The sequence below is a fragment of the Mustela putorius genome, unplaced genomic scaffold, assembly GCF_011764305.1.
Source record: "Mustela putorius furo isolate JIRA1106 unplaced genomic scaffold, ASM1176430v1.1 tig00003853_pilon_pilon_pilon, whole genome shotgun sequence".
Taxonomy (NCBI): Eukaryota; Metazoa; Chordata; class Mammalia; order Carnivora; family Mustelidae; genus Mustela; species Mustela putorius.
Window position 1 is genome coordinate 52,287,859 of NW_025422005.1, and position 13,374 is coordinate 52,301,232.

General features: G+C 37.6%; 1 protein-coding gene across 4 annotated transcripts in view; it reads left to right on the plus strand.

Moving 5' to 3' along the window:
- The window catches only part of UBE2U (ubiquitin conjugating enzyme E2 U), a 57,336-nt gene extending 54,711 nt beyond the window's left edge, over window positions 1-2,625 (plus strand). For 2 of the 4 annotated variants that reach the window (XM_004762935.3, XM_045064668.1), the window contains one exon: window positions 2,287-2,625. In XM_004762935.3, the coding sequence (XP_004762992.1) occupies window positions 2,287-2,474 (188 nt within the window). In that variant the 3' untranslated portion in view covers window positions 2,475-2,625. The remainder of the gene's footprint in view (window positions 1-2,286) is intronic. The other 2 variants (XR_006601775.1, XM_004762937.3) reach the window with 2 other exon arrangements.
- Window positions 2,626-13,374: the final 10,749 nt, after the last annotated feature.

Consider the following 13,374-nt stretch of genomic DNA (forward strand, 5'->3'; position numbering starts at 1 on the left):
AGAAGTGAATGGATCTGATTATTTGGCAATAATCAGAGCTCACCAGTCAGAACAAATTTTAATATCTTTATCAAATTATTTTCATATTTAAAAATATATATGAGTTTCCAGGATCGATCCCTAGAGAGGCGTACAAACTATATGGCAATCAGCGTTTGTGCTTTCATAAATTATTTTGTTAACATAGTAACAGAGTTCTGACCTTTAGTATTGATTCCAACTAGTAAATCGAAGTTTTCTTGGAGGGATTTGTAATACTTAAGATTTTCTGGAGGAAGGAAGTTGAAAATAATATTTTTTCTGTGTCAAAATGAAAAACATTTTTATATTTGTTTTACATTATGCTCAGCTATTCTAGCCAGAGTGTCTTGCTTTGGATTTTTTGGTTTTGTTTTGTTTTGGGCTTTTGTTTTGTTTTGGTTTGGTTTGGTTTGGTTTACTTTTGGTTTTAGTTTGTTCTTGTTTTTAACAGAGCTAGGTCTGGAGGACAAACGGTCAGAGTGATTGACTCTCAGCATTCATTCCTGGCCAACAACTGGTGTCAGCCCACCGTGGTAATCTCATTTCCCTTACCAGGAACTCACTTAGGAGCAGTGTGTGACTCAATTCTGCCTGAGAAGAAGTATGCTGAGGGTTTCAGGGGATGGTTTTCTTACTCTTAAAAAATGAAACTCTAGAGAGAAAGACCCCCTTTTTTTTTCTCTGGATATTGCCATATCTGAGTGAGTACTAGAATGGCTACAGCTCTCTTGCTGTGAGTCTGAAGATTGAAAACAACACCAAAGATGGGAAAGCAGAGCAGCAGAAAGAACTGGTCCTTCATGATATTGTTGAATCACTGGCTTATCCAATCCTGTCCTACCTCTGACTTCTCCTCTTCTGTGAGATGAGACATTTGCCTGTTGTTTAAACTGGTTTCAGTTGGGCTCTGAATCTCTCATACCCCAAAACATGTAAATTCAGAACAGCCCAAACATAGTTAGAAAGAACTGGAGTTAGTCCATCAATGATGAGTTCACAGAAAATAAAGTAGGTTTTCTCAAAGGAAAGACAAAATTTACATTTAAACTAATGAAAGCTAGAGATTAATACTAAGATACAAAACAAAAAACTCAATGATTGGAGACTTCAAGATGCTCCCGGGATAGTGGCAGTTTTCTAAACTGATAGCTCTCTACAGATATTTCTATAAAAAAAGAGACCAAGAGAACAATTCACTCATAACCTTTATCCATAGCACAACTAGAAGGTGATGAATATTACACGGTTTATTTGATATAGTGTTAGGGAAATAAATATATGAGACAACAGAAAATTTGTCCTGGATCCCTTATTAGGCAACGAATTAGGTAGCTACTGCAGCAAAACATAAATAACACTACTACGGTTAAACATTCCTAGAAAACAGGTTCCCCATGCTGGGTAGAAATATTGAGCAATATAAACACTGTATCTATATTCTTCCTTTAAATGTAATTAGTTTATTTCCCTGTTTACAAGACCTGTAGAAAAAGATGAATCATCTTTGCATGATATAGCAGGCCTTCCTAATCTGGCCTCAGTTTTAACTAACCAGCCCCACCCAACTCTCCACTGTAACCCAGGGATTTGGGATCTGAATGACCTGGAATCGATTCTTACTAGCTGAGTGTCCTTGGACAAGTTACCGTAGGTCACTCAGTCTCAATTTCCTCATCTGTAAAATAAGGATAATAGTACCTACCTGTCACAAGGGTCATATCTAAGTTAAATAATATTATCTATATAGACTGCTTAGCAGAGAAGTTGGCTTAGCATAAATGTTAATGTGTCAACTCTGGTTACCTCCAAACCGGTCAAGTACTCTTTTACACCTCTGTGCCTTGGCATGTGCTGTGTTCTCAGTCTAGTGTGCTCATACTTTCCTTCTTTGTCCTTCTCTGTTCAGCAAACTGACCTTCCTCTGTCAAATCCAAGCCTATTTTCACTTAGACACAATGATTCCACCATTGTGTTCTGAAGCCTTCACAGATGCTGTTTCCCTTCTATGCCTACCAGTGGTTGGTGGGACTCAGTAAACACATGTTAAATGAATGAACTAACAAAGCATAAAGAAGATTGACCAGAATGGAAGGAATGATTTATGAAAAACTGATCGCAAAATATAAAATTCAGAGAGTTTTAAAAGGTTGCTTGCCTTCACTACACAATCTTAGGCACTATCCCATAAATGCAAGAACACATCTTTTTTTTTATCATGTTCTCTACCATGTCTAGTAATTTTTTTTTTTATATTTCCTCTTACAGTTCAAAATTTTGCTGACTCACAGACCAAAATGGCCATTGTCATGAAGACTGGTAGAACAAAGGAAAGGTGGAGGAGTGTAGCTTTACCAGATGATTTTAGTGCAAATGAGCCATGGGAAGAAGAAGTGGAAGACCTTGTCACTTGGACCTACACTCTTGATACAGACATTTTAGAAGATTCAGCATGATGCTCCAGGATTTAGAAAATGAACAGCCTCAACCACAGCTCGGCTTCATGAGACAACTTTGGAACTTGGATTCCATTTTTTTTTTTTTTTCAAGTTGGTCTCATGCTCTCACATCAAGTACAAATTAGAAATATAAATATAAATCAGTGAATATGTTTCTCTGAATTTTTTGAGCTCTACCTCATTGCTTGAAGCTAAGTTAACTGAATTAGGGGTATTCATTGTGGCATTTCAATCAGTGGTATTACACCCACAGTTGTTAGGCTATGGGTTGCAAGTTTTTGCAGAAAGGGACAAGATATGAGTCAGGAAGAGGCTGGTATAGGAGGGGAGTTCTTAGGACCTTCAGAGCCTGGACATTAACCAAAGAGAGGGATCTTTATGGATGTCTGCATCTGCCTGGTTTAGTGTCATCTTTTCTCCATATTCAAAGGATGAGATGTCATGCTCTTCTCTTTTCTTCCAGAAAACATGTTCTGTTTCCTCTTTGACCTTACCCCTCATATTCTCATATTTATTTTCTCCCTCTTTTTTTGCTGCATTGCCTCAACCTGCAAATGCATGCGGGTCTCTCCTATTTTAAAATATGTCTCTACCTTTGACCCTATATTTCTACTTCCCTCAGCACTGTATTATTCAGGGATACCTGGCTAGCTCAGTTAGTGGAGTGTGGGACTCTTGATCTCGGGGTTGTAAGTTTAAGCCACACACTGGGTGTAGAGATTAAAAATAAAATCTTTAAAAAATAAAACAAACACTATATTATTCGTATTTTCTCAGCTACGCTGATTGATAAGTCTATCATTTGCCATCTTTATTTCTTAGATTCCCTTCCCATTTGCATTCCACTGCCCAATAAAATCAGTCTTCTGCTTATATTACTCGATTAAAATTCACCAGGATCACCAAAGGCTTCCATACTGCCTGAATTCAATAGCTTCCTTATCTTATTGGACCTCTAGTCTGTATTTGATATTATCGATCACTTCTATCTTTTTTAATCTCTATTGCCTCACCTTTGAAGAGGCTTGTTTTGAGGCCCACAAACACCATAAATATGTATACATATAAATATGTATATCAGCATAGAGACCTAGGTAGATGCCTGACCTTGGATCTAGTTGTTAAATAGGTCTCTCCCTCACTTCTGAGGAAATGGATTTTACTTCCTGTGAAAAAAGAAAAAAGTTGTTATATGTACTCTAGTGTCTGGGCTAGCTAGCTGCTTTCAAGTCGGCCTGTGGTAGTTCAGACAATAAGGCCCCAAGTGACTGTAGTGCCTAACACTTTTATTTTCCTCCCCAACCAGAACCAGAAAATTCTAGCAGCTATCCCAGATCTTCCCCTCCTTTTGTCAATGCCAAAGTACAATGAAAAGCCAACTTCATGATCCTGCCCAACTTGATAACAATCAGAGTTATTTTTATACCCGGTGAAAAGTGCCATTGTGAATGGCCTATCCCATACCTCAGTGAAATTATAGAATGTAGTCGAAAAATGCATTTGCTGATGGTCACACTGACGGAGGATGGGCCTCTGACTCCTTTCTAGTTTTCTAGGAGGACAAACTTAGATTGTCAACAGAAATAAAGCAGTCACCAAGAAATTAAAACCAAAAGGACAATGTCAGTCCACCAAAAACATTTCCTTGATATCTGCTGTCTTATGTTTTATTCTTTCCATTTAATCTCTTTCTTTCAGGACAAAGAAGTTACATCTGTTGCTTTCTTTTCCTGCAACCAGAAGACCTGGGGGTAAGAGTTGGTGATGGGGGAAGGAGGTATAGGGAACAGAGACACATTTTGGGAACAGAGACTTTAATCAGTACAATAGGACAGTTTATTTAATTACCTTCACTATAACTCTGGCTATTCATTCTGGGTCTTCAATAGGAATTTCCCGTCTACCTCTGACCCTTGGTGAGAGGTTCTTTTGGGTTCCAGCCCAGTGCTCTTCTTTACACATTTTTTAAAAAATGTTACCTCCCACACATATTGTCATTCTCTGACCTTTTCCCTACCTGCCTTAAAAAGCATCTTCAGTTCAATGTCCCCCATGCATCTGAAACTCAACATGCCTGGTTTAAACTCATTTCTCCTCCTCCTCCACCTTCTGCCTCTTGTGTTTCTTTTTCAGTTAATGGAACAATCACAGGATAAAAACTCTGAGATCACTATAGACTTCTCTCTTTCAGTTATGGCCAAATGATCACCAAGACTTGCAATATTATCTTTTAGATATCTCAAATCCATCTTCTCATTCCTGTTCTTACCGTTACTTTACATTATGAAGCCCTTTTAATCAGTAGGTGGGATTATACTTTTCTGTAATGACATCATTCACTTTCCTAAAATTCTTCCGGCCATCTCTGCTTATGAATGTCCAAATCACAATGGCCTTCGTGTCAGCTCTCACCCACCCTCTCCAACTTCATCCACAACTTCCCACATCGTGCCCCATGTTACCGAACTCCGAATGCTTCTCCAAATGTAACATGCTTTTTTCTGCCTTTGCTTATGCCATTTTCTTTATCTGGAATGGCTTTTCCCTTCTTCACTTGACTAACTCCTATTCATCTCCTAAAGCTCAATTCATCATTTCCACAAAATTTTCTTGGCATGCCTCAGACCTAACCCAGGCTGGGCTCAGTCTCAGTCTCTCTCTCTTTCCCTCTCTCTGCATATGTGTATGTGCGTGTGCAGCTATATTATATTGAAATTTTCTGTTTGCCCATATGACTCTTACACAAAACCTGGAAAGTATAATCCAATCGGACTCTATCTCAGAGATATTTCATAGTGTACGACCCACATACCAACAGTTGCCACAATTTCTTCACCTCATACAAAAGCTCCTGTTTCACAGTCATAGAATCTGCTGTTAAAAAATGAACTTGGAAAATTTAGCAAATTGGTGAATTTCAAAGTGACAAAGAGGGAAGCTTTTATTAATAAGCAGGAGTACCTTGAAAGAGTTGATTCTGGAAAAAGATGCTAGATTTTTTTAAAAAAACAGCTTTAGTGAGATATGATTGACGTACAAGAAATTGAACTACTTTAAGTGTACAATTTGATAACTGACACTCACGTAACCATCACTACTATTAACATTGCGAAGCCATCTGTCACTCCCCACCAACGTTTCCTCATACCTCTTTGTAATATCACTCCCCTGCCCAGGCACTTCCTGCCTTCACTTCTCATTCCCAGGCAATCACCAATATGCTTTCTGTCATTATAGATCACTGTGAATTTTCTACATTTTTATGTAAATGGAATCATACTGTAAATACTTGTTTTTGCCTAGCTTCTTCCACTCAGCATTATTTTGAGATTGATTCATGTTTCGTGTATGTCATTCATTTATCCTTATTGGCAAGTAGTATTCCACTCTATAGGTATACCACAATTTATTTATTCTTTTGCCTGTTGATGGGCAATTTGAGTCGTTTCCAACTTGAGACTACTACAAATATAAAAGCTGGTGAGGCAGATCCACCTGCCGATGACCCAACAGTGAGTCGTGCCCTTGTATGATCCCCTCCCCGTGAGTGTGAAGAATACCCAGGATTTACTTCTAGCCAATGGAATATGACAAAGGTGATTGGATAGTCGCCGCTGTCATTATGTTCCATTAGCTAAGACTCCATCCTAGCAGACAGAGATTCTTCTGCTAGGTTTGAGGACATAAGCTGTCATGATGTAAAAAAGTCTGCATGGCCAGGGACTGCCTGCAACCTCTAGAGGCTGAGAGCAGCCTCTATATGGCAGCCAGCAAAATAAAATAGGGGCTCTGGCCCTACAATGAGAAGAAATGGAATCTTGCTGTAACTATGTGATGTTTGGAAAAGACCTGACTTCCCAAGAGGAATGCAGCTTGGCCAATGCCTTGACTTGAGCTTTGTGAGATCCTGAGCACCCAGCCAGGCCAAGCCCGGACTACAAAATTGCAAACGTGCGTTGTTTTTTAAGCTGTTAAATGTGTGGGGCTTTATTACGCAATGAGAGAAGATTGATCTAGATGATACAAACATTTGTGTAAATGGCTGGATCACATGGTGCATAACTTTTTAAGAGATTGGCAAACTGTCTTTCAAAGGGATTTTACAATTTTACATTCCCACCAATAATGTATAAGAATTCCAGTTCCTTCATATTTTGGCCAACACCTGGTATGATCAGTCTTTTAAGTGTTGGTCATGCTAAAGGATGTGAAGTGGCCTCTTATTTTAATTTGCATTTCCCTAAAGCCTGTGATGATGAGCACCTTATTATGTACTTACTTGTCATCATCCTCTGTTTTCTGATGAGATATCTGTTGAAATCTTTTTTCGATTTGTTATTGGGTTGGTTGGTTTTGTACTATTAAGTTTTGAGAGTTCTTTCTGTACTCTGGATACAAATCCTTTATCAGATAAATGATTTCCAAATAGAAAATTGGCAAACCAGTGGCAAGTTTGCCACTTGTCTTTTCACTGTCTTAATAGTTTTTTCAAAGAATGGTAATTTTCATCAACTCCAACTTACTGATATTTTTTTTCCTTGTATAGATTCTATTTTTGGAGTTGTATCCAAGAAATTCTTTCCTAATTCAAGATTACAAAGATTTTCTTTTATTATTTCTTATTGAAATTTTATAATTTTGGATTATCTTTTAGGTCATTTTGACTTAATGTTTGTATATGGTAAAAGGAATAGATCAAAATGTGTGTGTTGACTATACTGAGTCTTCCCAGGCATGAATTCCTTATTTATTTGGGTCTTATTTAATATCTCAGCAATATTTTATAATTTTCATTGTCCATGTGTTGAATATCTTTTGCCAGGTTTTTCTTTCCTTTTTTAAATTTTTTATAAACACATAATGCATTTTTAGCCCCAGGGGTACAGGTCTGTGAATCTCCAGGTTTACACACTTCACTGCACTCACCATAGCACATACCCTCCCCAATGTCCATAACCCCACCACCCTCTCCTGATCCCCCTCTCCCCAGCAACCCTCAGTTTGTTTTGTGACGTTAAGAGTCTCTTATGCTTTGTCTCCCTCCCCATCCCATCTCGTTTCATTTATTCTTTTCCTACCTCCCATACCCACCACATTGCATCTCCACTTCCCCATATCAGGGCAATCATATGATAATTGTCTTTCCCCAACTGACTTATTTCGCTAAGCATAATACCCTCTAGTTCCATCCACGTCATCGCAGATGGCAAGATTTTATTTCTTTTGATGGCAGCATAGTATTCATTATATATATATATATACATATATATATATATATACATACATACCACATCTTCTTTATCCATTCATCTGTTGATGGACGTCTAGGTTCTTTCCATAGTTTGGCTATTGTTTGCCAGGTTTTTCTTTAAGGATTTCATAATTTTGGGTGCTATTTTAAATAGTGTTGTTTCTTAATTTTCAATTGTTCTTTGCTAGAATATTGAAATACAACTGATTTCTGTACATAGATCTTATGTCTTGATACATAGGTAATCTCATTTATTACTTCTAGGAGCTATTTTATAGATTCTCTCAGATTTTCTATGATTGTCTAATCATACTGTTGTCAGATAAAAACAGTTTTGCTTCTTCCTTTTAAATCTAGATTCATTTAGTTCTTTTTCTTGCCTGACTGTACTGGTCAAACTCCCAGTACAATATTGAAAAGTAGTGGTAATAAGTGGATACCATTTCATCTTGTTCCTGAACATAGGAGGAAAGCAATCAGTCTTTTGTCAGTAAGTATAATGTTAGCCGTAGATTATTCAAAGATGCCCTTTATCCAACTACATTCCTGCCCTTCCCAATTTGCGATGAGTTTTTCATCAGAAATAGAGGTTAGATTTTGTCAGATGCTTTTTTGTGTCTATTGAGATGAGCACGATTTTTCTTCTTTTTAGCATGGTAATCTACATTGATTTACTAACTTTTAATATTAAAACAACTTTGCATTCCTGGGACAAACCCAGTTTGCTTATGGCATATCATCCTTTCATATGTTGTTAATTTGATTCATTAATATTTTGTTTAGAATTTTGACATTATTTCTTGAGGGAAATAAGTTACAGTTTTCTTCTAGTGTCTTTATCTAGATTTGGTGTTAGAGTAGTGCCAGGTTTATAGAACGAATTGGGAAGAATCCTCTTCTTTTTTTTTTTTTTAATATTTTAATTTATTTATTTGATAGACAGAGATCACAAGTAGGCAGAGAGGCAGGCAGAGAGAGAGGGGGAAGCAGGCTCCCCGCTGAGCAGAGAGCCCGATGTGGGGCTGGATCCCAGGACCGACCCTGAGATCATGACCCGAGCTGAAGGCAGAGGCCTAAACCACTGAGCCACCCAGGTGCCCCAGAATCCTCTTCTTTATAATTTTCTGGAAGAGCTTTTGTCGAATTGGTATTAGTGCTTCCTTATATGTTTGGTAGAATTCACCAGTATAGCCATTTGGGCCTGGATTTTCCTTTGTGGGATGGCATTAAATTACACATTATTTTAAATGGCCTCATAGTTATTTAGCTTATGCATTTCTTCTTCAGTGACATTTGGTGGTTTACATCTTTCAAGGAATTTGTTCATTTTGTCTAAGTGGTCTAAATTTTTGGCATAAAGGGATTCATATTATTTCTTTGTTATCCTTTTAATGTCTATAAATTCTGTAGTTATACCACTTATATTTTCTCTTGCTTTTCTGGATTAGTCTGGCTAGAGGTTTATCAATTTTATTGATTATAAAGAATGAGCTTTCGGGTTAATTTCTGTTCTTTGTTGTTTCCTGTATCCTATTTTACTGCTTTCTACTATAGTACTTATCATTTCCTGTCTTTTGCCTACTTTTGTTTTAATTTACCTTCATTCTCCCTTAATTTGTTAAAATGAAAACTGAGGTCATGGATTTGAGAATTTTCTTCTTTTCTTATTTATTTATTTATTTGTTTGTTTGTTTGTTTGTTTGTTTTATTTGAGAGAAGTGTGAACAAGAGTGACAGAGAGAGAACACATTGATATGCACGCATGTGCTCAAGCACAGGGGAGGGGCAGCGGGAGAGGGAGCCCGGGGAGGGGTTTGATCGCAGGATCCTGGGATAATGACCTGAACCGAAGGCAGATGCTTAATCAACTGAGCCACCCAGGTGCCCTCTTTTCATCTTTTCTAATAAAAGAATTTAGTACTGTGAGTTTCCTTCAAAGTCCCATGCTGGCAGATTGCCACTAATTTTTAATGAGTTATATTTTCATTTTTACTCAAAATATTTCTAATTTCCTTTTTGGGTCGTCTTTAACCCACCCATATGTTATTTATTTTTTAAATTGTTTTATGTAACTTTAAAAGTAGTTATCTTTCTATTGTTGATTTCTACTATAATTCCATATGGGAAGAGAATATGCTGTGTATGATTTTAATTCTTTTAAACATATTAGTAAATGTTTAATGGTTCATAGTATAATCTAGCTAAGCAAATATTCCATATACATTTGAAAAACATGTATATTTTGCTATTGTTGAATGGATAGTTCTATGAATGTCAATTAGGCCAAGGCACCTGGGTGGCTCAATTGGTTAAGCATCTGCCTTTGGCTCAGGTCATGATCCCAGGGTCTTGGGATGCAGCCCCACATAGAGCCCCACATTGGGCTCCCTGCTCAGAAGCAGGGAACCTGCTTCTCCTTCTCCTCCCCACCCCTGCTCTCTCAGTCTCTCTCATTTTCAAATACATAAATGAAATCTTTTCTTAAAATGTCAATTAGGTCAAGCTGATTGATTGTATTGTTCAAGTTTTCTGCATCTTCATGGATTTTCTGTCTGCTTGCTCTATCAGTTATTGAGAGAGATGTGTTCGACTCTCTGAACCTGTAGGTTAACCTATTTCTCCCATCAGTTCTATCAGTTTTTGCTTTGTGTATTTTGAATCTTTGTTGTTGGGTTTGAAAACATTTAAGGTTATTGTGTCTTCTTAATGAATGGGCCCATTTATTATTATGAAATGATTTTCTTTGCTTTGAAATCTATTTTGTCTGATAATCATATAGTCAATCTAGTTTTCTTCTGATTAATATTAACATGATATATCTTTTTCTATTCTTTTGTTTTAAAAATTTTTTTATTTGACAGAGAGAGAGAGTGAGAGAGCACAACCAGCGGGAACTGCAGAGGGAGAGGAAGAAGTAGGCTCCCCAGTGAGCAGGGAGCCTCACCTGGGACTCAATCCCAGGATGGCAGGATCATGACCTGAGCTGAAGGCAGATGCTTAACCAACTGAACCACCCAGGTGTCCCTATTCTTTTGCTTTTAACCTATTTGTTACAGTTTTACCTATCTCTGGAGTTTTCAAAAGAATTTAAAAAGATGTATTACTTATAACAGAGCATAGGACATAGTGAATATCTAGTATCTGTTAATTACTGTGACTATTTGCTATTTCTTTTTATTCAAAGCAATGAGAACCTTTCCTAACATGTCAGACTGCATTCATTACCCGGCTATAGTTATATTTTCTACTTTAGGATGTAAACAGAAAAAAAAAATACTAAAAATACATGAAGGCCAAAATAGAAATTTTTTCTTTAATCAAAGAAAAAAAAGAGCTTCAATCTGTCATATGCTTACTAGCCATATAACCTTGGGCAAATTACTTAACCTTCCTACATCTTGGTTTCCTAATCAGTCAAAGATGGATAACAATGACACCTAAGTTCCTATAGTTGTTGAGGAAATCTAATGCATCAATTCATTAATATTTGTAAAGTGCTAGAAACAGTGCCTAACCCCTAATAAGTGCCATATATGTTTGATAAAATAAAAAACACATTTTACTTCCTCCCAGTAATTGTTCTAATGAAGTGTGAAAGAAATTCATATTCAGAAAGCCTAATAAATTGCAGTTTTATGAAATACGCAGGTGATTTTGGTGGAAATTATCAGTGGTCGACACTGTGACATAATATCGTTCCAAGATTCATTTCCAATCTGATTAACATGGCGCAGGTGGTACCATTCAGGGTTGGGAGTGTCACTTTATAACAAAGCCCCATGACTGAGAGCATAGCCTGATTTGGAGAGAGATGTCAAAGTCCAAATTTGAGGTCCTGTGTGAACATGAGTCCCAGCCCCCTTGTGATAAGCCCAGGTGCTTTCAGAGAAGACAGGAGAAAAGGAGCAGGAAATTCCATTTTTTGAAAATTTCCTATAATGTTTGGATTTGTCTTTAGAACCTTAGAGTTAGGTTTTTAAATTTTGCCTTTTTGTTTTTGACTCCTCTTTCCCTCCAGATGGCACCAGTTAGCTGCTATTTTCTGTACTGTAGTCAAGGTGCACTGACTTTCCCTAGAAGCCAGGCACCAGCTTACTATGCTTTTAAAGGCTTGCATGGCACATTGACATTTTATAAGGGCAGAAGTATTTTTGCTTTCCCTTCCCAGGAAGATGTTTACTCAGTGCTGGGAAAGATTTACTAAGAGGAAAATAACCCAGAGCTTACACATTATGCACATTGATAAAATCACTGAACCAACCTCCTGAAGAAATCTGTCAGTCCTCACCACTGCCTTCAGGCAGGACCACACAGACACCACCCTCTTGTAGATGAGAATGAGTACAAAGAGAGAACAGTAAAGCTCAGGTTTTTGTTTAATGACTTCCAGATATTGTGCATCCACTGAGAGCGGCTTGGCCTCCTACCTGAGGGAGGGAGGAAGTTCTCCAGGGGCTGGCAGAAAGCCAGAAGGCTCCAGGGCCTGTACACCTAGAGACCTCTTTGCCTTCCCGCTTCTCACCTACAGGCCACGGTTATCCCTAGAGATTAAATGCCGAGCATCGCTGGGTGGGTGGTGGGGGGGTCGCTGGGTGGGTGGCGGGGGGGTCACAGGTGACCCTGTCCTAGGCATCTCTGTTTATTTATTAACAAAGTATACACAGAGGCCCAGAATTTAATTATCTTTTTGTTTTGTTTTGTTTTTGGAGTTCCACAATTAAATTTAAGCCACTGTCTCCAGAGAGTGAGATCTAAATCTTACCCAAATATTCAATCCCAGGAGGAATAATCAATATTCACCTTCCAAGAGGGAGTTCTTTTTGCTAATCTGATTCCCAGATGCAAAACCATAAACCCACTTGATTTGAGGTTTTCATCATAAAAGATGGAGAACAGCTGGCTTTCATTTTCTGAGCAGTATCCCTTAATACATCTGAAGGTTAATTTTAAGTGTTCCATACTCTCCCACTATCCTTACTAACTAACCCCAGCCTTTTTTGCTTTTCGTCATGGCCTGAATGTCCAAACCTCCTTTCCGACTCTTCGTCTCACTTTTAAGTTCTGGAGACTAGACTAGAATTGAAATGAAAAGTGATCACTTTAACAACCAAGGATAATTATATTTGCAAGTCGAATTCTGTTTCAACAATACAGTTGTGATATCCAATCTGACCCCCTGAGGCTTTTTATGTGTCTCAACAGCTAGCTCATGTTAATGATGCTCTACTGATAGAAACAAATGTTTCCTCTAGAGCAAAAGTCATGTATAGCAAATGTGTCCACAAGCTGCTATCCATTTCGAAGTCAAGCTACATAATTAAGGTGCTGTTCTGGCTAAGTGTATATATAATAATTAATGTATAATAAGTCCAAAATAAACTTCAGTCCATGTCACCAAGAAAGGCTACTAATAAGATATTACTTTAATGTTTAAAAACGTTCAGGTTATAACTCTTGAGTTCTCATATCATGTGATCACAGAAGTAAACTTTTTTTCACATTCAGCTGTGACTCACAAAAGACCCAATAGAGGATTAAAGAAATAGAGACTTATTTTTCTCATAAAACAAGGAGCCCTGAGGTGGGAAGTTACTGGCACTGGTCCAGCTACTTATGCAATGATGCTATCAAAGAACAAGCTTTTTC